Source organism: Ischnura elegans, chromosome X (genome assembly GCF_921293095.1).
Source record: "Ischnura elegans chromosome X, ioIscEleg1.1, whole genome shotgun sequence".
NCBI lineage: Eukaryota > Metazoa > Arthropoda > Insecta > Odonata > Coenagrionidae > Ischnura > Ischnura elegans.
In genome coordinates, this window is record NC_060259.1 from 101,808,182 (window position 1) to 101,834,239 (window position 26,058).

Here is a 26,058-nt window from a genome sequence, read left to right on the forward strand (position 1 = left end):
TGGCCGGCGAAATATTTATTGAAAAGAAAATACAGATGATCTGTAAGGAACACTCACTGTACATATGAGAATAGGTATAGATACATTATTAAGACATCAAGTTATCTCTGAATTGATTTTATACGACATAGGAAAATATAAAATGAGCATTCAATCTTTTATAAAAAAATCGTATTAAAATATATACAATCACCAGTTTTACAATCTATTAATTCAAAAAAAAAATATAATAAAAAATTGAGCTTCCTGGAAATTGATGCAGAAAAATTACCCCAGGCCTGTGTTTGGATCTTTCCACCTCCTTCATTCATTATTTCACCCTTGGACACAAATTTTAGGAAATCCAGTCATTTCATAGCAAGATTTAATTCAGCATGAATGACCAAAACTTTTAGTGATGCCCAATGTATAACTGACCTGATTCAGGCCAAATATTTTTAATCACAACTCCTATACCAATGCACAGTATCCAAGTATAGGCAATATATAGGCAAATATATTTAATGAATAAAAATTTTCTTCATAAAGTGCTAATCTTTGAATAATAATGTTATGTATTTGCAGCATCTTGATGATGCCTTCTGTACCTCTTTCTTAGCACTTTTAAGTCTGTTTGGAATTGCGTAATTTTTTTTTGTTTTAAAATCATTTACATTATTTATATCATGGTGGGAGAGTATTGAAATGTTTTTAAATCACAGAAAATCAGTCCATCAAGTCATTGAGCACACCTTCACCATATTCAAACAAAGGTGCTGATATGAGGATGGTCAATGTTCTCCTTTGTCGCATAAGTTCTTGTTGAAGCTCTTCTCCAGTGGATGCCGTAGGCACAAAGGAGCCTGGAATTTCTTGCTAGAAACCACATCTTCCAGACCTTCTCCAGCATATGATAGCAGTGGAGAAATCTCACAAACAGGGGGACCTTTCCACTTAATGTTTGAGTGTTTACTGTAAAATTAAGCAAAAAATATTTTTCAATGATTACTTATTTAGTCAAAGCTAGTGAATTTTCTTGTAAATTTGTAAAACAACTCATTGGTAGCAGTGGTTGGTTTTAACTTGAGTATAAATGAGAAGTCCAAAGGGAGTTCTAGCAAAAGAATATAACTAACATGTAGGTAAGGCAATCAAGTGTACGCACAATGAATTATTTCCCTCAGCATTCAATGATGAAAGATTTAAACTCAAAGATAAAATGAACACTGTTCTAAACCCTTTGTAAAATGTGAATGAACACATTTCCCATGCCGTTGGCGTTGAGAACATGATTCCCTTTAAATAGCATGACTGCAAACTTAAAGATTACAATTTCTCACCAAGGAATGTTTAAGTCGAACCTTAATATCTAGGCATAAAAATACTTTCATTAAAAATCCAATTTTGCTTAATATAAGAAAGAGAAGAGAGTTATGTAATATTTGAAGAATTACCTATCTATGAATTATCAAAAATTAAGTAGTGGTGATTAACCCTGGATCAAGCTACAAAGAAGCAAAAATAAGGAAAGGAGTGAGACAAGGGTGTGCACTTTCCCCTGTGATGTTCAAAGTGTTCATGGAGAGAGCTATCATAGAAATAAAAAAGAAACCATCTTAAGTAAAACACCATGCAAAAAAATAGTATACTGCGATTTGCTGATGACCTAGAAGTCACAGCAGGGACTGAGAGAGACCTGAAGAAGATTCTATTAACTAGAGAAAACATAAAATGATATGAATAGGACATGAATAGATATAAGCTGAGAATCAATGCAAAGAAGACGAGAATATTGCTTTGCAGTGGAGGAGAAGAACCATAAACTTGAGGAGGTAAAGGAGGTCTGCTACTTGGGTAGCTGAGTGATCAACAATGGACAAAGCAAGAAGGAAATAGTCAGTAGAATAAACTAAGCAAAGAGGGCAATGCTTTCTTCCTCTTAAGGGCTTCAGTACAGGCATCACCGAAGCTTACCTACCCTAAATGAGCTGAATAGGGTAGTTGAAATGTGTTAAGGGAAATGAATATTAGCGATAGATTTTCTTTGCTTGGTTGAGGTTGTGACTGTAAAGTTTCCTCTTCCACTTTTATAAAGCAAAGATCAGAATTAAGGGCAATGGCAAGATGAATGACCAATATAGCCCCTGAGAGCATTAGTGGGAAGTTCGACTTGCAGAGGACCTGGCACTTCCCCAGCTTGTGTTCAACATAGAACACCATCATCTGGTACAAAGACAAGGTAGCAAACACACTAGTTGTTCACCTTGACTTTTTTGCTGATATGAGGGTGTTCCCTGTCAAAGCCATGGTCAATAAAAGAAATTACTAAGCCCTTGCCTTGTGCATTTTAGGCATGATAAGACATGTGCGCAATGCCTTCCTGGGAAGTTAAGGCAGGACAGGATGTTTAGGGCAGTGGAGAAAGGCTCAAAACTTTTCAGGGTATAGCACATAAGAGCAGGTGTACCACACATGTAATTGTAATGCCAATATTATTTCATTCATACTCACATTTCATTGTTATTAGTCTCTAAAATAGTACCATTTCCATTTTGGATTGGAGAGGTTTTGCTGTAACACAAAAAAACATTAATTGGAAATTAATCAGCAAATGTGAAACTATCCATAGATATAATTCATTGATACATATTATTTCATAAAAAAGACTCCACATAGGAATGAATGTCTTAACTTTTTTTCTGATTTGAAATTGATTCAATGACTGCACTCTTTTATTCCATGTAAAAATGTGTTTTGAAATTTTTCTTTTCTTGTCTTCATGAAGTAAGGTATTTACCAAGACTTAATCATAAGAAATAATTTTGATTCATAGCAAGGGTGACTCACTATTAAGGAAGTGATTTGACTCTAATTTCTTGCCATCCAATGACTTTCAAAAAAGTTAAATGAAGAGAGTACTCATTTTTAAAGTGACATATTATGAGCAAAATATGTATGAGAATTATCCATTTTTGCTAATTTGACTAATTCTCCGCCATTAGCAAAAAAGAAACATTTATACAACCAAAGACCCGAACAAAAAAAGCTCCCACCCACAGCATAACTCTTTCATCAATAAGCTATCTGTGTATTAGCTTGAAATTAGTTCATGCTGTAAATGAAGTAAGAAAATCCACATGTTGAAGCATCACTTAAGTGCTTGTCTTGGGTGTTTCTGTTTTTATAGACTGTCCATCATCATTTCAGTACATCATCATTCATTACCCAGTGATAAACGGCATGTCCTTGTCATTCTCTAGCTGACCACCAGCTGCAACAATGTATCTTTGATGAAGGGAGTAGAGATCATGCCTTGCAGTCGTTGGGGTATCTTTTTCCGCACCATCAGCATTCTTCAAAGGACTGAATTCATCTTCCCTTGGCACTTCCCACACTACAAAGTCACTGAAAAATACATTAAATGAAAATAGGAGTTAAATATAATATAATAAATAGGAGCTATGAAATACTCTGCTCCATCATACACTTCCTAAGTAATTTTAAACCAACAATCTAGGAGGCTACACCACCTAGGATTTCAGGGGAAAAAACCGAGCAGGGACAGGATCATCAGATAATAATCACAATATAAATGAGCTGCCTTTCAAAAAAATTTTAAAAATTGAAAACAATTGACTACATAAATGGATGATATACATCACTTTCAGGAAAATATTACACCGAACGCCACTATGACGCAGCTAAAATAATAAACTCAGAAATAGCTAAAAAGTACAACCTAATGAAAGTTATCTAACAATGTTACAAACATACCCCTCAGGAAGACGTAAGAAATCATATAGCAACATATTTTTTTAGTCCCAAAACATGGTAGCCATAACCTTCCAATTGTTGAAGGTTAATCTGATTTTTTTTGGTTTGCTTGGTGGCTTTATCTGCATTCAGTGTTATGAATATTGATTTGTTTCAGGTGCATCATATTGAAAACATATCTAATATAAAGCCAAAATTGTATTAAAAAATTATTGTTTTTAAAAGGTTAATAAAGCTTGAGGTGGGTAAAAGCTGAGGCCACTTGGCAAGTTTTGCGGATGTCGCGCCACAGTTTGCACTTTGCAAGATAATCAATTGAGATGACCATGTTTATGTAACTGCTACTCAGCTTAGACTCCCACTCATACTAAAAAATGATAATGTGTGCTGTAAGGAGGACTGTCAGCATCCTAATGTGCACACCACGCGCCAGTCACTTGTGAAGGATATCAACAGTCCCGTTTTTATACACTATGTTTTTATACTTTGAAATGAATTCTTCATTTTTTTCTGTGCCCAAGCAATTTTTAAATGGAATTTTAGGGTAAAAAATAACGGACTTCCAGACTTATAGTCTCATTACCCTTATATTTACTAACTTTGTTGTTATTAACGCTGGAAACCCATTTAAAATTCCACAATGCTTAAAAAACCGTTAGTAATTCTTTTAGAAGAGTAAATCATTTAAAATCAACTACAGTGTGTGGTTGAAAAAGCACTAGTAATGCAATAAGTTGACCATGAATTTGTGCTGTAATAGGGTTAGAGGGTAAAGTCCAGTGGCTGGGGTAAGGGACGTTGGGCCCCAAATCCGAGGGACGAAAATACCCAGGCAACTCACCCCCAAAAAAGAGCTCCGTACAGAGAGGTTTAAAATATTCTTATGCTACTTGTAGCACGAAAATGTTTCTCTATTGTAGGTGCCGGCAGGAAAAGGTTAAAAATTGCTTAATTACTGCCAAAGCATTCGGGTGAATGCTTAGATATAAAATTCTGTTGATTCGTTCTTGCTTGAGGGGGTGTGCCCATTTGGGCACGCTAGTTGTTCCGGCCACCGCTCTGCATTCTGCGGAATCATATCTTCATAATTGTTATTTTTACTGTGTGAAACGACATATATTTTTGTATTTACCCATAACATTTTTTTTACTTGGAAATTTGAGGTAAGTTCAAATCATTTTACTTAATTTTTTTGGCTTAAACATTTTTTTAGCTGTCCAAGGAACTTAAAAGTATGAAACTCAGTTTTGGAAACAGTTATAGAATAAAAACGCATGTTATCAATGAGTTTATTGACAAAATTAGTCCTATATAGCTGGTAGAGTCATTGAATACTATAAATTGGGTTTTCAATTTCCGAGTATGATAATCAGAATTTCATTGAAGGCAAAGACCTTAGTCGCACTTCGTACATTTTGAGTGTGCGCAGGAAGAATATTCTTCATAAGCACATCAGCGTCTATCAAAGGGGACAAATTGGTGATCCCTACCATCATACCTTATGTCATCAGATATGATTGGTTGTACTTGATAGCAAATGTCAAACGCAACCACTAGGTTTGGGAAAGGTACATCTTCGTTACAAAAACACTTGTGCAATCTCTCGCCTAAAGGCTTACTGTGGTATATTTGACCCAGAATTTACAATAACAGCATCAAGGAGATAGCTTCATCCATCCATCACCATTTTTCTCCTCTAATAACATTCCTGTACCTGTTGATATTACACTGATATGATCCGTGAGATCAGTTCCGCCCATGCATATATTGTAGCTAGAGAACACTACTGGCTACTGAAATAGTACTATTTTTGAGGTAACACCTGGGAATCTCATGACCTTTATGAGTGGGTGTACCCCATGGCAAGATGACTAGACAGTCACCACCAAATAGTCATTCTATCTAACAACAACAATATTCTTGTTTTTCTCCCGTGCGAAAGAATGGGAGCAGCGGGGCTGCCTAGCTAGTTGTTTTTGTTTTTGATCAATGGGATACCTTTGGGTATACTTTTTCTCTGAACTGTTCCAGTACTCTCATATCCTTGAGATTTTAACTGACTTATAAGAGGAAACTAGCAAACAAATTGTCAAAATAAATGGAAAAGGGAAGATTTATTGCTTGCTCTTGTAAATTGTCCAACATGGTAAGCAAATAGGAAAAGCATTTACCTATGAATTTATGGTAGTTATTTTTGTCTTCAACACTCCATCCTTGCTATTTGCTGAAGTCCACCAAGTACTCTTGAGTATTCAAGCACCACATTTTTAAGTCGAAACTTATAGTTTCACCCCATATAAACTGTTTGCAGCTATGATTGCCAAAATATTTTATCTTGGATTCATCGTAATTTAGCTCGGCAGTTGGCACATAGTTTTCTGAACAAACGCAATTTGCCATATTTATGAATGGCCTAAGTGTGCACATTTTGCTGCTCTTATCTTAGTGATTTTTATCTGCACTTTATTTATATTTTAAAACCCTGTGAATGGCATTATAAACCAGAGTGTTTTGGACATCATCGCCACTCTCCCAAAAATACTCTTCCTGCAGACAGCAATAACCACTCAGAATAGAATAGAACAGAGAAAAATACAATTTCTTCCATCATGAATATTTTGAAAACCTCAACAAGGGATTTACCAGGAAAAGCAGCGAAATTCTTTTCGAGGAATATATTCTTAGCAGATGATATATCATCTTATGCCTGTGCATACGTCTTGGTCATTTTGCTGTCTTTTCCTTCCTGTTCAGGACTAAAACTGACAAAGCTTGTAATGGTTGCTTGTTCACTTTCTCCTTGATTGTCTCCCTGCAACTTATGACAAGAGATTGGACTAAATTAGAAAATTTGGCCACGAGTTCAATGTGGTCAATGCAATCAAGGCTATCATTTTCAATAATCATAATCAATGTGGTCATTTTAGAGGACCATCTGTGGAATGGCTAACATCGTATGTCTGCTCGTCTTCTTTTGAGCCTGTTGTTGAGTCATAATTTTTCTTTTGGCCCATTCCAATTTTTTCATTCGCAACTAAAAGTGACTTGAAGGAATTAGAATAGTCGTTTTATGTTTGCTGCCGAGGACCACGGTAAATATTTGTGAGGCAAATTCAGATTCTGCCAAAAAAGACACCCCTGGCTACTGGCTAGAGTCCCCATACGGGATCACCCAAAAATAAATTCAAATTCCTTGTCTTGTATGAAGGATATCACAATTATAGTAAAAGAGACCAACATTCACTATAAAGATAAGATTAAATACATAGCCGAGTATCAAAAATGAAAAGGAAAAAAATCGCATTTACTGAAGACACTTTGCCATTATTCCTCTTTTTCCACCTTGAACATAGTGAGTAAGAATACCTATCGTGCCACAGTCAACTGCTGGTATAAATGCTGGCCGTTAACACACGAATCGAATAAAGTGATATATTGTGCATAAAAATTTCTGTCAGAGTCAGCATGCTCTACAATGTTTGGGTCAGAAATAATACGTAACTCTTTAGACCATTGCAGCTGTGCCCATGGGGGCATGCTAGCCATTCAAGGGTTTAACTATAAAATTAATAAAACTTATTAATAGTAAACATGGGGTGAGTAATTTCAACTAACGCATTTTTTTAAAATGCACCTTACAGATGCACCTATTATATTTTAGTGCCTGGGAGAGGGGAGCGATGGGGGATCAGGGAAGCGGAGTGGCGAACTGATCTTTGCCTCCCCTGGCTAAACTCCTAATTCTGGCCCTGCCCTTATGCTATAATCCAACTTTTAAAGAACCCATTTAAAACAGTAATTTCAAAGCCTTACTTGGAAAACTGGAAAACATCAAAGACGAACTTTTCCATTTTAATGCCATTTGGTTTTTCTGGTTTGACAACCTCTCCATTATCATCAACAAAGGCAATCTTCTTCCGAGCTACATGATGTTTCAATGAATACTCATGCTCACTGCAATAGAAAGAAAGGGATAGTGTTTAGCCTTTCACCATCAATATCACCAATCACTCTCGTCTGGTTAAGTGCAGGAGCAAAAAATATTGCATTAGCCACAGAAAGCATAGATGAGAATATGGGTGGCACATACTTGACAACATTTTGTAGAAATTCAGTGGTAAAGAAATGGTTGCAAATATTTCCAGCACTGAATGTCAGTCTATTGTCTGGATTCCTTTTCTGAGCAGTCTTCAAAGTAATTTCACTGTATTCCACAACTTGATATTTTCCATCAACTTTGCAAACCACGCCAACAGCCTCTGTTGGGAATGCTTTCTCTACAACCTAAAAAATTTAAGTGAACGCCACTTAATAACTTATGTGAAAATAATGATAATCATATACATAGACATAGCCACGATCAAAAGGTATGGCTGATTTAACATTTGGTTGAATCAATGGACTAGATGGCAAAAATATGCTTTCATACCCATCTTAACCCCAATTTAAATGAACAACAAGGCCAGATGAGATTGAAACAGTTTGAAATAGTTCAATCATTGCCCCCCCCAAAAAGTGTTTTCTCTACAAACTCACCTTAGCACCACAATCAGCTCCTTTGCTGATACAATATCCCATGAAGACTGGGTCAGCTAATTTCACTAAAATATTGTCCACACAGTACACATGAAGGTACTTCACATTTCTGCTATGTAAGCTTTCAAGAATGTTTTTCTCATGCAAAGCACGGTACAATCCTCCATTGCCATCTGAAAAATAGCATTTTGGGCATTCACTCAGATGTGGATTAACCCATTGAGGAGACAGAAAACTCACTACAGATGAAATGAATACCTGGAGCTTTTGCAACCTTGCACTTGCTTTCCAATATAATTTTACCGTCAAAGGTAAAGCAGGGTAGCATTCCTTGCTCGAAAACAATCAAATTTTCCTTCTTCAATCCAAAGTAGTTATGCTTTGCAAAGAATTCCAGGGTTGGCTCTCTTGTGTGCTCACTTGTCATAATGTACCTGGGTATCGAGAGCAATATAAATAATTAATTTTTGATAAGCATAATTCGAACAATAAAAAATATTTGCTGTTTGACAGAGGATTAGTAGACTTCGTCATTTATCACCATTTGTATATTATATACCAATAACACCTGTAACATTCAGCTTCTAATTGCTTTTTCCAGCAATTAGTACACATAACTGGTACATAGGAATTTAAGATTGTAGTAAATAAAAAATTCAAAATGCTGTAAAATAAAGTATCAAAATCTATATATACTTTCAGTAGAAAGACCCAGTATGCAGTAAAAGGGGAGAGAAAATACAATATAAAGATCCAAGTGTACTTTCAATTGTAAAGGAGAGGCATGTGGTAGCAGACGCATGTACTGTATATCTCCAAATATAGTCCCCCTCTGAATATAGTCCCCCCCCCCCTAATTTTGAGGCTTCAGCTTTGGGAAAATTTGAAGAAATGCATTTGAATATAGTCCCCCATTTACCTTTACCATGCATATTTTTGGAAAAAAAGGGGGGACTATATTCAGACAAATACGGTATTATGTGTGGACTGTGCCTTGGAGGTAGGGGGGGTGGGTTGTGGTTTGGGAGGTGGATTAGATTGTGTTGGACAATATCTTATGAATATATGCAGAAAGGTTAGAACAATAAAAAATGCAGTCCTCAAGTTCATCACTTTCAAACTTAGTACCTTTCAGCCTAACAAAAACAGCCTAAAAAACACCTAATTCTGGATCCAAAGTACTGGTGGCCCAAAGGGCATGGGTTCCTATTTTTTCAAAGAAAATAAATTGTAAATTGTTAATTCCAACATCATTTTGATCATTTTGAATCAGGAAAACCTCACTCACTCCGTGACTCAACGCGAATAATGATTTTGATGGGCGAGAGTTGAGCTTTGTAAACTGAGGTACATATAGGCAAATGAATTTCATTGATTCATATGGGGGACAGCCTTTCCTGTGGGCCATCTTGTGTACTTCCAGGATTCTGATTTAGCGTGTCCTGAGGTTTCACTTGGAATTTGAACCTTAGATCCCACAATCAGTAATCATACTCTCAACCCACTAGACTACTAAGCTCCCCTTCAGCAAGTTTATTAAATTATCGTATTTTCTCTTACCAAGGGATATTCCCATTCTTCCCAGTATGGTCAAATGCCAGCTCCTCCAATCTCCTTATCCTTTCCGCTTGCAGTTGATACAGGGTCTTGTGTGAGGGTAAACCCACATCATACATTCCTTTAGGATAAGAGACACCAAGGCGAGTTCCTTGACCTCCAGCCAGCAGCAGAACACCCACCTTCCCCTCAGCAATTTGCCTCAGCCCTGAGTTTTCCAAAGAAAATAGTTGGGATTGTTGTAGAGAGAAAAATATGTGATTTTGATTACATAAATGACATCTAACATTATGGCAACATTCATTCATTATTGGTGGCTTGTTAGGTGAAGTGAGTGAAGCAGGCACGCAGCCAGAAATTGGCTCCAGGGGGTTGCTTGGAAGGCATACAGGTTGCTTATCGTGATGTTTTGCTGTCAATTTGCACCCATCAGAAAGCCATGCACATTATCAAGTCAACTGTACATCTTGTTTGCATTAGGCTGAAATTTAAATTAAATAAATTCATTGTAAGTTATTGACAGACATTATGAAGTGAAAAAATTGCGTGCCAGAATGAACAGATGCCACTGAGGTGCCAAAGAACACGTGCCACAGAAGTAGCTAGTGGTCTCCTCTGCAGATGAGCACGAGTAGTCACCACAGGGAAAAAATTTTTGGGGGAACAGGCTGAAGGCCCCAAACCCTCCCCCCTCCCTGGCTAAGTGCCAGGAGTCAAGTCCTAATTTAGCTATATTTAAAGAGGAAATACAAGAATGTGAATTTCCACATGCTGGGAGAATTGGGACAAAGCTTAAAATGCAAGATTTCAACAGCTTTATATAGAAACTGTCATCCCATAGGATGATGACACGTCTATTGAATGGAACCTTTGAAACTCTTTGGCAGCTGAAGGAAGGGCCCACTACTGGCACTAACATTCAGAAATGATGCAAGAGAGGGGAAAGTATGAGTGCAATGGGCCAATAAGCATCATTTACATTAATGACTGCCACTCAATGGGTGGCATGCATTCACTAACACTTCCCCTGTGCAGTGAACTTGAGGGTGCTTTTCTGATACTACATGAGTCAGTGGCGCAGCGACAGGGGGTTTTTGGGGAATAAACCCCTCCCCAGAGCTCAGACAAATATTTAAGGTTAATCCATTTTATGTAATTGGATTAGGATTACTTATATAATATTGTTAGGATTAATCAAATATCCCACAGAAAGCCATAAAACTTGCCATTTTGAACCATTATTCTTAAAATTTTTATGGAGGAGGGCCCCCACAAAAACCTGCTTACCCTGGTGGGTATGCAATACCCTCACACCCCTAAGTATTATTTGTGCCTAAAACCCCCCCTCAGCCTTAATTCTTAACTGTGCCCCTGACATGAGTTGCTTGTGCCATATGCATCCATAATATATACAGTCCCTTCCAAATGAATACATTTAATGCAGGCTTCTCATAATATCATCAAAATGAGTTGGTCTATGATAACAGATATTCCGAGATCCCTCCATCCCAATATTTCCTTACCATCAGGTTGAAATACAGTCTTTTGTTTGGTCACTGATTATGAATGGATTACTGGATAAGGAAAACATTACGGCTGAATACTCTTTATTGCACTGCCTACATGATACAGTATTTGCATTTACCCATTGAAAAGTAGCGTGTGGCCTTAGGAGACTAAAATTACCAATGATAATTATTATGTACCTATCATTTAATTAACCTCTTTAAGAAGGTACCAAATATTGTGCCACAAAGAGAATTAATTAGGGAAGCTAACCACTCCTTTGAAAGGCCATTATCCTCCACAATCCTTTAGATCAGTCCAGTGTAAGAACATTTCATTATATCATTTTTCTCAATTAGCCCAGCAGAGGAACATTTCATTATATTTTTTCAAAATATATAATAACTAATTTTTAAGATAAACCAAAGCTAGAGCACAAACTTGCAGGCCAAAGCATAAATTTCTGCATTTACTAAAAAAAGAATGGACACTCGTGATGCCTCATTACTTTTCTTTCTCATCAACAATAGTCCATTACTTTTCACACTGGCATTCACTTGCTATAATTGAATCTGGGGTCCAAAAAAGAGTTAAGATAGAACTAAATATGATGGAGACCACTTGGGATAAGCATTATCTCATGAATACCTCTGCACTTAATTGTAGAGTGTTTTATTGAGTGGCAGCAGTGGCACATGTAATGAGAAGAGAAAAGGAAGCAATAACTGCATATCTGCCTGCTTTCAGCAGTGAACTTGGAATTCCCCCAAAGTGATTGGCACGGCTGCAACCTAGTTGGCACTATGCATTGACAACACCTAGTCTAATAACCTGAGGCTACGATGGCCTCAAACCCCCACCCCCACATCCTGGAACATTTTCCCCAGTGTGCAGACAATGATCTGCATCTAGTCCACGTCTCCATTCCTTACTATGGCCACTGGTGGTGTTTCCCCTAAATGCGTTAATGTTGATGAGGAGAAGGGTACAAGCTCTCCTCCTCAAATTCAATGGAGCACCTTTCACCACAGAGTAACACATGCATGGGATAATCCTTCAAGTGCCAAGCAGACTTGCTTAATTTCATACACAAATTGCCAAGAGATTTTACAGAAAAATGCAGGCCTCCTGAAAAATGCCTAGAGAATCAATGATTTCATAAAAAGTTAACTGGGAATAGAAAACATTCTCTGATTTATTAAACAGAGGGCTTGTATGTGAGCCAGTGGCCTGCTTCAGTAAAAATACTTTAAGCTCAAGGCCAGCTGACATGAGAAAAATCCTGGCAGAGGGATGATGACCCTGTTTCCCTTGGACCATAGGGTCCTAAATTCAAATACCAGTTTAGATCTTGGGGTAGCCTGAGCATAAATCCTCAGGAAGTGACATAGTTGAAGGAAAGAAACTAACCTGAAAAAACTAACTCCCCTACTCAGAATGCATTTCATTCCCATACCTGTGGCATAATGCCTTAATTACGACCAAAGTAGTTGAAAAACTGAATGAGTTAAAGAAATAACCATGGATTGCCACAGACTGAGAGTTCAAGGGTCAAAAACTTGGTTTGTGAATAATGGAGAGCAAGGGAAGGTTCTCTTTTTTTTCGTGCTGCTGTTGAACATTGGACTTAACCCTTCGCTCTGCTGTGGACGCACCTGGTACGCTTTCACTGCTGTGAACATACTTTTTCTTCCTCCCTGCCATGCAAAGCACTTGAAAGGGTCCCTAATCCAGGACCCTTTCCTCAACGAGCTCACCCTCGCTGGCCCCTCTCTTCGACCCTCTGAGTGGGGGGCCTCCCTCCCCAAAAGTGACCGCTCTGACTGCATTTTGAAAATCTATCAATCAATGCAATCATCAAAAAATGATTGTTTGCATCGCACTCCTGCCAATCAGGCAATTAAGTATGTCTTTGAACCGTGTTTCTGCGATGAGAAATAACGATTTTGCTAACTTTGCTAAAATGGCCAATTTCCGGTGGTCCGCAGCCACGTTTTTAGCAAAGTTAATAAAATTGTTATTTTTCAATAGAAACACGGTTCAAAGACGTACTTGATTGCTTGATTGGCTGGAGTGTTATGCAAAAAACTATTTTTTGATGATTGGATTGATTGGTTGATTTTCAAATTGCAGTCAGAGCGGTCACTTTTTGGGAGGAGGCCCCCCGGCGGGAGGGTCCAAGAGATGGTCCAGGCCAGCAAGAGTGAGCTTGTCGAGGAAAGGGTACTGGATTTGGGACCCTATGAGGGTGTACCATGCCCATCCTGGAAGTACCTGCTCCATGGCCCAACGAAACACATTTTAACCTTTTTGCCGCATGTGAGGAGAAGGTTTACCGGAGATTGAACAGCAGTGAAAGGGTTAAATTGACAACGGTCGAGCATAACCTTTCTGCTATGAACTTTATCAATATAATGTAACTAGTTTATTTTTGTGTTTACTGACCTTCATCTTGATAGATTTTCAATTTTTCCTTGGAAGTCTGAACAGCAGAGCCATATATTTCTGAGGGAACAGGTTGTAGCCTATCATCTAGTTTTCCTTGGTCTTCATTTGAGGAATCGGTTGTTCTTTTGAAAAAGGTGGTGACGTCTCTCAAGTTTATACTGTGAAAGAAATATTATCATCAGTTTATCAGTAGAATATTTATCTTGCTCTAATGGATAAACCGAAGCCTTCTTACATTTTCAATGACAGCGTTCATTATTAATGTCCAATAAATTAGTGACTAATGGCATTATATTTTAAGTAAAGTATTACTAAATAAATGCACCAATGTGTTAAAGGAATCATTACATAATATATTATTAACTATCAAATTGACATTTGGCACAACTTGTTGAACATCCTGGGCTATGGATTAAGGATGGACTGGCATGCACGAAGGAATTAACCTCCTTTGCTGGAGAGTAATTTTTTTAAAATCTATCTGCTGGTGGGAAACAAATATTCCATGCCCATTGGGTGACCATCGTATTCTTCACTTATAATGTAATGCAGTTACTGGTGGATTTTGTCCATGGTTGATGAAGGAATGCAACCCAAATTAGTGCATATATTGATGGTTTTATCTCCAACATTTATTTTGAGCCATAGATAGACCCTAATCCAGCTAAAATTGAGTCCAAAGCAGACTACATATGCACAAAGGAAGAAGGGAGACAAAGAGTTAAATTGAAAAAAGTTTACACAAATAGCTGGACCAAGCCAAGTAAGTTCTCGGATGTATGGAATGCAGAGCAAGCCCAAAGACAGCAGAAGGGAAGGATATGTCAATTGGTGAAACATGAATCATCACAACATATGGGACTACTATATCTGTTGACATGGCCAACACTAAATGTATCAAGAGTTGGACAAGCCGGTAATGAAAGTTTAAATAAGAGGGTTTTGAAGAATGGATCAGAATATAGGGTTGACACTGGCTCAATGAAAAACAAGGTTAATCAAGAATCAAATTTAAATGTCTGATGGAGTACTTTGTAATCTACCCAGTTGGGATTCAATCTTCTTTCTGTTCAACAGGTGAGGATGGTACCCTGCCACCACTAAGACCAGTCCACCATATGGCACTGTTACCATGAGAAATCTCTTTTCCCTCTGGGTTTCATATCATTGTACTCCAGGAAGAAAATTACATACTTATTGTAAATTCTGACAGAGCTAGGGTTGAAAATTTTGTAAATAATCTGAGATTTTATAGCTATTAAGAATAGGCGAATTTATAATGCAGTTTTTTTCTACCAAGACATTCCTGGTTGCCCACATACCCCTGAGATCAGCTAGAACCAATACCTTGTCTCCAAAAATCTCAGAAGCTGAAACCACTACGTGACCAATGACCAATAAAGGAAGGACAATCCAAGGAAGGCTTGGGAAAGAGTGACATGATGAAATTTTCCTATCTTTATATTTAGGTAAATTATCTACTAGAAGAACAAAAATATATCTGGGATTCATGAAGAAAGAATTTTTATGGCTCACAATAAAACTTACACTCCATCCCTTGACGGATTACTTAACTCCATCTCCGGACGACATTGATTCCATCATCATATGGACAAGATATTTAAATGATTACAGCAGTACAACTATTTGCACAATTATTGCCACCTAATGTACATAAACACAGAATTGACCCATAAATTCTCCTGTGAGCTAAGAAAGCACTGGAGATTTCAATGCATGTGATGAGGAGTATTGAAGATACTAATTATGTGCGTGATATCTTTACGTTGTATTTGAGTGTCAAATCTAAAGTTCGTCATCGCACTCAGAGTGATTAATCGTGAGGCACAGATATTACAAACTATTCTATGAAAACATAGGAGCAACCACCAGGGCTTTACATCATAATCATTCCTAGAAAAATCAAAAGTGTGATGTCATACCCATCCAGTTGCAAAATATGTGATTCTTTAAGTGCAGATAGGAGGGATTGGATTCTAACTTATTGGGTATAATCTCATAGCTGGCCATCCGTTAGCCATAATAAAAAACTTAAATATTTAGTGGGGATAAGTAGCACGATGGTAATGCTAACCAAGACATCTTGTCTAACTATGTCAATGCTAGAAAAATGTGACTCTTGGAGCAAGTATTACTGGTACCTCATCAAAAAAAAATTCAGATGCCATACTGCCTAAATGGTAGCGTTTGAAAGTCTACACATTATAGTTTGCCAATATCCTAATTTCTTGGTTTTCTCGCCAATATTAGAGTAAATTAATTGTCTCATTCAAGCAGCAAGGAAGCAGATATGTAAAATCTTTTCCCTACCATATTGAACTTGTGTCCCCCTGATGATTCTCATCATTTGAGGATAATCCCAGAGGTGGATCCTGGTAATTGCCTTGGGAGGGGGACGGACAGGCGAGAGGAGGGAATGTGGAATACACAGAATAAGTGGAAAATGAAGAGTTTCAGACTCTCTACGTGACAAAGTTAGTATTTTTCCTAGTTGAGGTCCTTTGCATTTCAACTTGTCAGAAATATGGCAAGTGCACAATTGATGATATTTAGTTTCATTATTCTCAGACTTCTCAGAACCACTGCCCCTCCTTGGTCTATTAATCTATGCCCAACTCCACCCTGCAATCTTTGGTGAAGAGTCTGCCTCTAGCACTCCACTGTTGACCCCCTTTTCAGACTATTTTCATTTTATAATCGCCCTCTGGCCCAGCCTCTTATGGATGGGCAATACCAACTATGAGAGCCACTGAGCTAAATTGTATGCCTCTGAAAAATAAAATTTACCCTTAGATTTGAGATATTTCCTCTCCTCCGTGGATTTGCAATTATCTGATGCTAGGTTGCTCCCTGTAATTCAATGTTGCTCGCACAATCCTAGCATGATCATAACAACCTATCCATAATAATCATCTATGATACTGATTGCCTTGGAATAAAAAAAAAAACAATAGATTAACCAAGGCAATTACAGATATGCTTATCATTTGAACACACTCCTTAACACATTTCGTTCAGCCTATTCATTTCCATTATCTTCCACAGTATGGGATATCATTTGGCATAAGTTAAAGATTTCACCAATGAGCAAGGTGTGAACGCTAAGACTTTTGTCCATACTGAATGTTATCATGAAGGGAAGTGTCTTAGTGTACCAGAGTCCATTCATTTCCGTGATTTAGGGTGCGGAATATCATTTTTCAAGTTATGTTACAACATCTTCATATTTCCCAAGCAGCATGGGTATGTTAGGAATGTATCATTTCATATCACTTAATCTGCACTGAAAATCATGTTGAAGAGAAATATGAGTACTCTTAAAAACTTACTCAGTGATATCCTTGTAAAGCTCTCTCTTTTCATGATCATCCAGAGTCTCCCAAAAGGCGAGGAGGTGTTCTTGGCCATACTCTGCAAGGCTCTGCTTAAGCATAGAAATATCCATCCTCCTTCTTTAAGGCACTCTTTACCTGGAAATTGAATGAAAATAATATTATCTCTTTCAGTGATTGGAGGACTGTTTAAGAAGTTAGTCTTGAGTCATTACAGGGTCATTGAATGTCACAATTAAGCTCAATTAATGGTAATTAAAATTTTGTAAACCCTAAATATTTAGTTCTACTGATCGATTTCAAGCCTTGGTTGCAGGAAAGATGTATTCAATAAGAAATAAACCTGTTCTTCAATTGATAGCCCACAGTTATGTGATGTAGGACAACAATTTTTTTAGTGATTCGCCAATGATACATACACTTTCACTTATAGCATATGCCTCATTCACCTACCTATTCCATTGTGATATATTGTAATCCTGAGATAGTTGGTAGTTATTCAGAGGAGGTGACCCACAACTCATGTCAGTTGCACCACTGGGAAGGATGGCAGGGTGGAGGGAAGCCTTGATTCGGCTTTTGATTACTTTTTACGGAAGGCCTAGAGGTCCTAGAGGTCCACCCCTTCAAGTGCCGCCGGAGGGATGGAGTGCTATGCTTAAATTGCACAGCATTCAAACTGGGATTCGGCAACCCCAAAAATAAAACTCTCCAAACCCAGAGTGCGAATTTAGGCCAAATTGTATTCAGAGACCCAAAGTGAATGTAACTGAACTGAACCAAACTGCCAATGTAATGCAGTAATCTTGAGAGATTTTTTGCTTGAAAATTAGAAGGATTTACACTTGATGACAGGGAAATTTCATGAGGTTGGTTTCACGATCTCATGTAACAGTTAATAACGGAGGTGCAGGAGTGGACTAAGGCCGTTGTTTTTTGGTGGTGCGGGTCTTTATTTTGAACGGCACCTAATAGGTATGCAACTCCTCTCACCGAGAATCCCTCTGAGTTCTGTCGTCTGATTTGCAAAGACAAGTGCTTTTTACGCATTAATAAATTATTTTAAAACATTCTCATTCAGGTGACATAAAAAACTTTCATTCGAGAACCACTTTAAAGATGACCATATTTTCAATTTTTACGGAAATCACGGGGGGGGGGGGGCTCCCCCCTCTAAATCCGCGACTGTGTTGTTGACAGCTGGTAAGCGGTCATCACCTACTCATTCCCCTCATCTTCAAACTTTAGGGGTATTTCTAACACCATTGATCAATCACTTAAATTTTCGTTCTGTAGGCTTTAATTAGTTGAGCAGAATTATTCTTGAGTGTTGTCATAACATGAGAACTCGTCCCAAAAATACTTTCGAAAACACTCGAGAAAACGTGTGGGAGGCAATTATTACATCGATCACGTACGTGCATCACATGAAAACACACTGATATCGGGAGAGGGGCGGCAGTGAAGCGATCTGAACTGAGTGACACAACGGTCTTCACAGAATTATCCAACAGGTGGTGCCTAGCGCGATTCACTGCGCGGCCGTACGTATGCCGAGCGGGCGGTTGCACGTCTGAGCGCGAGGTCCGTCACAGTCACGGAGCCAGGCCGTTGAACGGTCATCCGTCGAGGAGAGTGGGGGAGGGTCAGGCTAGACTTCCTTCCGCGGCGGCAGTGAAAACGCCACAACCATCGAAAGCAGAGTTTATCCAGAGCGCACGGCAAAAAATAAACAACGTTGGACGAAAGTCATTGCGTTCTTTCGGAAGGGTAGGTCACCGTTGCGTTGAGCGTCCGCCACCACCAAACACTAGTCTTGACCCCGTTGCACGGGGACCGCGGAGGGAAAGCGACGAGGCCCGCACTCTCTCGCCGGAGGAACAACAACACATAGGCGCGCGTTTCGAGTGGCCGGGCGGTGGCGGAGAGTTGCCGGGAGGCGAGAGCGGAGTCGCCCGGGAAGCGCGTAGCCCGAGTCCGCAGAAGCAGCAGTGGAGGGAGCACTCACCTGCGGAAGGTGTCGGCCGGCCGGAGTGAGCCTCGCGAGTGACCCACTTGCTGGTCGCTTTCCCGAGATGTAGCCCTCCGCCCCCCCTGCCTCCCTCCCCAGTCACGGCCACGGGGAAAGTGCCCCTCCAGGAAGAATCCCCCACCCCTCCCCCCTCGCGCACTTCCTTTCATCCTGCGCACCAGTAGGAATGCGGTGCCGTACCTCGCCAACCACTCCCGCCCATCATTATCCATCATATTCGGCGTTTAACAACACCGTTTCCAGCCTCCTGAATGGTTTCCAGCGGCCCAACTCACGGCAGACGGCGCCAATCGACCCAAACACTGCACCTCGGCGCTGCAGCCTCTCATCTGAACTCGCTACGTTCCATGGTTACGCCCACTCGGATTTTTCGCTATAATAAGGAAATTACGGCGAATTAGGCTCGATGCCACGACATCCACTAACCATTCCGACGGTCGACGATCTAGAACCGCGTCATTTTCGGCGTTTTCCTATCTCCTGAATTGTTATCATCGCCCCAAATTAAGGTTCATCCCCCCAAAGATTGGTTTGCTGCGCTACAGTATCTCATCACGTAAACTGCTATGTTTCCGCCTCAAAGCTCCGTTTGATTAAATATTTAAAACACGTCACCGTCGCGTCTGTTCCGATGCAGCGACCTCAGCCGCGCCGACCGCTCCCCTGGGAGGCGTGCCGCGATCAAGAACCGCGTCGAACGATTTCGGCGCTTCCAACTCCGTTTCCAGCCTTCGCATTGGTTTTCAGCGACCTGCGTTACGGCGTGTGCCGTCAACCACCAGAAGACTGGATCGCGGGCCTCTGCGCTGCAATATCTCATCACGTAAACGGCTACATATCACGCACAGGGTTTTTTTTTGTTGGTAATGGCCTCGGCCCGTTGCAACGGCATTCACCGCGGGTCAGCGTATCAAAAGCCGCACCCAACTAATTCGGCGTTCCTCATTCTCCAGGCACGGTCCAAGTGAGTTGATCGAGAAGGAGTGATCAAAATAACGGGGAAGAACGTCACCAAGGAGTGCAGTAGCTTGACGCACCTCATCAGGGTCTGCTGTAATGTGTGTTCAAGCAAAAGCTATATTTTTTCCGAGAGATTTATTTGCTTAAATTTGCTTCATTTTATCATTTACATAACAGCCGACGCCTGTCCAGGAGCAAAAACATGCGCCTCTGTGACAACCGCTTCTACAGTCGGCGTACAGTGATTAAGGACTGTATCCATGGATTTTGGAGTTCCTCAGCACAATATAATGTCTTCAGTGTCCAAAATTACGGCGAATACCGTCGTCAACGTGAGGATTGCCTCGCTGCTCAACTACATTCCAGTCTCTCACCAAACAGCCGCTAAGTTTCCCCAAAATAATGTATTTTTTTATTCACTAAGATAATTAAATACCCGCGGATATCGTAATCAACCCGAAAGCTGTCTCACCGTAGGTATTTCTGTCTGTACTGAAATCCTTCCCAGATCGCACCCGGAAAGGAATAAATTCAAGGGGGATTAACGAGAGGGGGAGCACTTCGGGGGAAGTTGGTTTCAAAATGGTACACTCAAGCTCAAGGCAGTCTCTTTCAAATGTTTAGGGCGGGTTGAACCCCCAAATCCACCCTTCGCTAAGGCCTTTTGTCTCTTTTTCGGCGGAATTTAAAAAAGGACACATTTTGGAGGGTGGGGTGGTGTCGTTTGTTTGGGGCGAACTCACCACAGTATCTCCCAAACATTTCGAGGGGGTTTGACCCTCCTAACCTCCCCCGTCTTCTATGGCCCTGGTCTCGTGATCGCCTTGTTTCCCCCATAACGATTCATTTACTAAAAGAAAAAGGACGAAGGATGCTGTTATCAACCTGAAGATCGGCTTACTGCTCGTTAACAAGATGTATCACTTCGTATTGGTCAGTCGTATTCCATATTTCGAACGCATGTGAGAAAACTTCCAAGCTAAATGTTCAAATTTGAGGCACAAGAAAAGAATGAGAATGGCATCATTTTTCTTCCCCTTGCCACTGAAAAATTTGGAGATATAATTGAATGCCTACTTTTAACCATTATTTTACCGACGTTTCCTAAATTCCACAAAGGCCTATCTCAGCATGTATGATCCATGATATTTTTTCCAAAACGTGAGTTGGCTACCTTTTACGTTCGGATGGGTGAGGTCACCCACGTCCACAATCCAGGAGAATACATGAATACCTATGGAAGAAAGTATCGTAAATTTTTGCACCGAATGAAGACACTCGTCGCGCACATACTCATTGGACTTGATCGCGATTCGACTTTACATGCCCTGAGAATATCAAAATGGTTTTGTAACTTTAAATTAAGTCATGTAAAAAGGTTGTTCGAACAGGAGCGATGTTTACAGTATCTCATCATGCAACCGCTACGTTCCCTCGCAAGGATTCATACACTTTAATACACTGAACTCTTTAAATTACTGCCAGATATTGTCATCAACACGAAGTCTGGTATGCTGCAACAGGTGACCACTTTTTTTCTCTTCATTAATGTATAGTAATTTCAACTATGTTCACAACGGGCGGCGAGTCATTATCATTTCCTTCCAATATTTGTATTCCAGGGATTGTGTTGCATCAGAATGTGCCCAATCCCATGTGCATTTTCTGCTTCACTGAGCTCCCATTCGGAGTGCATTCACCCCGAACCTCCAACTGGATTGTTGGCTTCCTCCGTTCACTCCATGTTCATCATTATCCAGAAGCTTTACAACTCCCTTACAACATCACCTTACATTCAAAAGCATAGAGGATGCTGTCATCAACCTGATATCGGCCTCCTGAGAATATAACCTGGGTCTCCAATAAACAATTAACACGTAAATGGACAATAAAGTTTCAATTAACTAATCAATGTGAAACATGGTTGTTAGTGAACTTCATGTTGCAAAGATGATTCCGTAAGTTTAAATTAAGCCATCTGAATAAAGTGGTCGAGCAGGAGTGAAGATATTCTCATTAATTTCTAATTAACCTCCTGTGCAAATAGCAAACTCGATTTCAAGGTAACAAGTGTCTTTAGCCGTTCCGATGCCATAGATACACTATCTTTACGCTTGAATATATCACTTTCTCTTTCTTGCTAGCACGGACGCTAAAATACTAGATTCTTAGGGTACACAATTTTCTTCCTCTTACCACAGAAACTTTTGGAGATATAATTGAATGTTTACTTTTAACCACCATTTTTCCGAAGTTTCCTTAATTCCACTAAAAGCTATCCCAGCATTTATGTTCCGTATTTTTTTCCTGGGAGTGAATTGGATATTTTATACGTCCGGATGGGTGAGGTAATTAACGCCCGCTATCTAGGATAATATCTTTGGGAGAAAATATGGCAAATTTTCCCAAAAAATGAAGACACTCACCGCGGACGCATTCATTGGTCTTGACCGAGATTCGAACCTGGATCTACTAATCCCTTGACATTTTAACGCTGAAAGTTTCAGTGAACAGAACAGTGAGTAACGTTGATGATAGTGGACATGATGGATCGACCGACCTCTTTGGTGTTAGCCTGGATGCTGAAATATTGGATACTTAAATAACATCTCAATAGCATAATTTTCCTTACGCTTACCACTAGAAAAATTAGAGATACAATTGCATATCGACTTTTTATCATTATTTTCCAAAGTTTCTTGAATGCTCTTGAACACTTGCTCAACATTTATACTCCGTAATTTATTTTCTAGATGTGAATTGGTTACGGCATAAGTTCGGCTGGGTGAGGTCACCCATTCTCAAAGGCACATAATTTTCGCACACTGTCGGCATACGCTTCATTCCTTGATCTACTTCGCGACGCGAGGCTTTTTTATCCAGCGGAGTCCATATTTGACCAAAATTGACCAGGATTTAAACTATACCATGAGTAGGCAAACGCTTTACCCACAAGGTCATTACTCTTTTATTATGAATGCAATAATGCTAATTTTAGACTACGGTTTAAGATTATGCCCAAGATTCGCTACCTTGTCGCCAAATGCCTGAGAATGAAGCCTTGCATGTCACACAAGGATGCGCGTATGAGCAGTCGTTCCAGGTGCAATCTTAAAGGATTCATGAACACATTTGGATGAAAATCGAAAATTTACTTATAAAAATATTAATAGCACGGCTATTTACGCTTACGCTCCTTTATAAAAATTTGATGATAGTTGTAATGTTTTATTTGAAAAATGACTACTCGTACGTGAGCAGGTTGAAAGAAAAGTCTAGGTAACAAGTGCCTTCAGCTAGTCTGATGCCATAGATGCTTTAGCTTCACACTTGAATATATCACTACTAGCTGACCCGGCGAACTTCGTACCGCCTAACAATCAATGAACTTACAGTTTACTTACACCATTTATAAATCAGGAGCGGCTGTATCGTTTTTAATCATGTTTAATTTATTATAATAAAATAAGGGTACAAATTCAATAAAACTACGTAAATGAGTACCAAAATTGCTTGCCATAAAGACATTTTCTTTATTGAATCTACATAGGCTGAATCGGAGCACGTTTACGCGGATTTTTTCAACAAATTTTCTTATGTTTTAAGAAATTTTGGGCATTGTGGTTTAATAAAGCAGTTCATGAAATAAAAGTTATACGGATTCAGTTGTTGGCTATTTGCGTTATTAGCTGTAAAAAAATGTTTTTAGGTCCAAGTCTGTTGCATACACTTGGCCCAATCAGGGGGCAGGTTGACACGACCCCAGACCGACGCTTGAATGATGCTCAAAATCGTGCAAGAAAAGCCCCTATGAAGCAGCATTCGCATTAAATGACTTAAGGCGCGCCAGTTTTAGTATCTCTGTTTGAAAAAAATGCACTGCGTAAACGTACTGCATGCGTAAACGCACCACAGTGAGCCCTACACATTCGGGTTTAATGTCTTGCGTCAAGCACCTTCTGAGAAACAACAGTTTTTGTTTTGTTATCAGGCGCAAGATGAAGCGGATGAAGCTAAATAAATATAGCGAAGCAAAGCAGTGACGCAGCGAGGGGAGGTTTTGGGGGATAACCCCCCCCCCCAAGAGCTTAGAGAATTTTTTTATGAAAGATTTTGTTATTAATATTAGGGGGACGGATGACTAACAAACAAAACATATTTAACTATTCACACAGCCGCAAAACCCACTATTTTGAACCATTTATCTCAAAAAATGTCTGAGGGAAGTGCCCCCACACTTCCCGCTTACCTTAGCGAGTTTTCTATACCCTACAGACCCGTGGTATTAGCTGCGCCCAAAACCCCCTATCCTAGCTACGCACTTGAAGCGAAGGATGAAATACAGAGGATGGTTTATCGACTCGTGAACATAGCACGCTAAATTGACCATGAGAAAATCATGGGTTTTCATTAGCACATGAGCACAAACAACACAAAAACTGAAAGAATGACCATGCGATTTTTTTATCGTTATCACTAATGCAACACGAATTGTAAATTGAATACGTTTTAGCTCAAAAGAGCATTTGAGTTGAGATCATGGAATCTACGGAATGAGGACTTCCTAACCTTTGAATTTTCCTTTGAGTAAAGTTGCGTGAATCACATTCCTCACCAATTTTTTTAATGATCAAACACGTTCCGTTGGATAGTTATGGTTGGTTTAGGCTTCGAAAGATCATGAGCACAGAAACTACATTTTTCTGTAAATCGTGCCTTGGTAAGCCAGGTACGTCCAAGGACTTAAAATATTCAAATAGATAGTTGGTGATTTCGTCTTCGTTTGTTACACATTTAAAAGATTCGAATCCATGCAGAGTACGAACTATTTGAATTTACCTCGTTTTAGTCATCCACATCTTCGGTCTTGCTCGCTAAATCAACCATCTTTGATTCTTTTGGTGATCAATCATATTCTGGAACTCTTTGTTGATGAGCAAACTACGCGATTCCTCGACAGGAACACGGACATTACCGTTTGTCAACAATTGCTTGGAGATTTGTTTACAAACACGGTAGTGAAGTGTCAACTCGAGCTGGGCCACGGCTGGGCTTACAATCAGCTCGAATTAAATTTTAAAAATTTAATTTCAATTTAATTAATATTTTGAATATATTTAGTAATTAAAATGTTATATTGTTACTAAATTCAGTTATTAAAGTGGTAAAAACAAAACTAATTATTTAATTTGTAGCTTTGACCGACTTATCAATTGTTGTGTTACTATAACTCCTAAATGCATGTCCATAGGAAAGAGATGAATTTTTTTGTGAAATCATCCTTTTTTTAATGGCCTATATGTTAACCCCGCCTGTGACGAATCCAAAGAACCAAATCTCATTGAAATCGGTGCAGCCGTTCTCGAGTTATAAGTGTTCTAACTAACACGATTTTCGACTTTCTTTTATATATATAGATGTCATCATTTTTCCTCCCCTTACCAAATTTGGAGACATAATTACATGCTAACTGTTAATCATTATTTTACGAAGTTTCCTGGGTACCACTAACCACTTCCTCGGCATTTATGATCCATAAGTTCTTTTATAAATGTAAATTGTATTGTACATTGTATAATTTCCTGGGGGATTGCGGGTATTCGGGGGATATTTTCACGGAATTCGTGGGAAAATCGGTTCCAAGTTCGTGAGTTGGTCAGTGTTCCCACGAACTTGGATTTGCTGATTGTTTATTCATCTCCATCACCTTTACAAGTGATGTAGCTGGCAGATGCGTCGAAAGAAATCGCGGAACCGCTCCGTGTGTGCAGATGCAATGAATGTGGAATAAGACCTTACCTGAGGTTACAGCGATGTTTGATCCGCAGCCAGTCCTTGGTCGCCTTCCTTGCAGCGGAGGCAGGGGCGGGAAAAACAGTGAAGTTGATCTTGTCGTGAGTAGCAACTGTCAGC

The 26,058-nt window shown here is 39.3% G+C and overlaps 1 protein-coding gene across 2 annotated transcripts; it reads right to left on the bottom strand.

The window, feature by feature from the left end:
- LOC124171004 (UDP-N-acetylhexosamine pyrophosphorylase) lies at positions 1 to 26,058 on the bottom strand. 2 transcript variants are annotated; one of them, XM_046550122.1, is made up of 11 exons: positions 25,945 to 26,058; positions 17,151 to 17,291; positions 13,798 to 13,958; positions 9,850 to 10,054; positions 8,548 to 8,723; positions 8,290 to 8,462; positions 7,844 to 8,037; positions 7,567 to 7,707; positions 3,205 to 3,384; positions 2,491 to 2,550; positions 1 to 951 (listed from the first exon to the last, which is right to left on the bottom strand). In XM_046550122.1, exons 2-11 carry the CDS (start codon positions 17,264 to 17,266, stop codon positions 771 to 773), a joined length of 1,587 nt encoding a protein of 528 aa, XP_046406078.1. In that variant the 5' UTR covers positions 17,267 to 17,291; positions 25,945 to 26,058; the 3' UTR covers positions 1 to 770. The 2 variants fall into 2 exon arrangements, with proteins under 2 accessions (XP_046406078.1, XP_046406079.1); XM_046550123.1 differs by lacking the exon at positions 25,945 to 26,058 and adding an exon at positions 19,162 to 19,242.

Excerpts from the sequence above, each read along its gene's own strand:
- LOC124171004 (XM_046550122.1), bottom strand. The coding sequence starts at position 17,266 with ATGGATATTTCTATGCTTAAGCAGAGCCTTGCAGAGTATGGCCAAGAA. Across the intron at positions 10,055-13,797 it reads GAAAATCTATCAAGATGAAG|GGCTGAGGCAAATTGCTGAG; the intron begins GTCAGTAAACAC and ends TGGAAAACTCAG. Across the intron at positions 952-2,490 it reads GAGACTAATAACAATGAAAT|TAAACACTCAAACATTAAGT; the intron begins GTGAGTATGAAT and ends TTAATTTTACAG.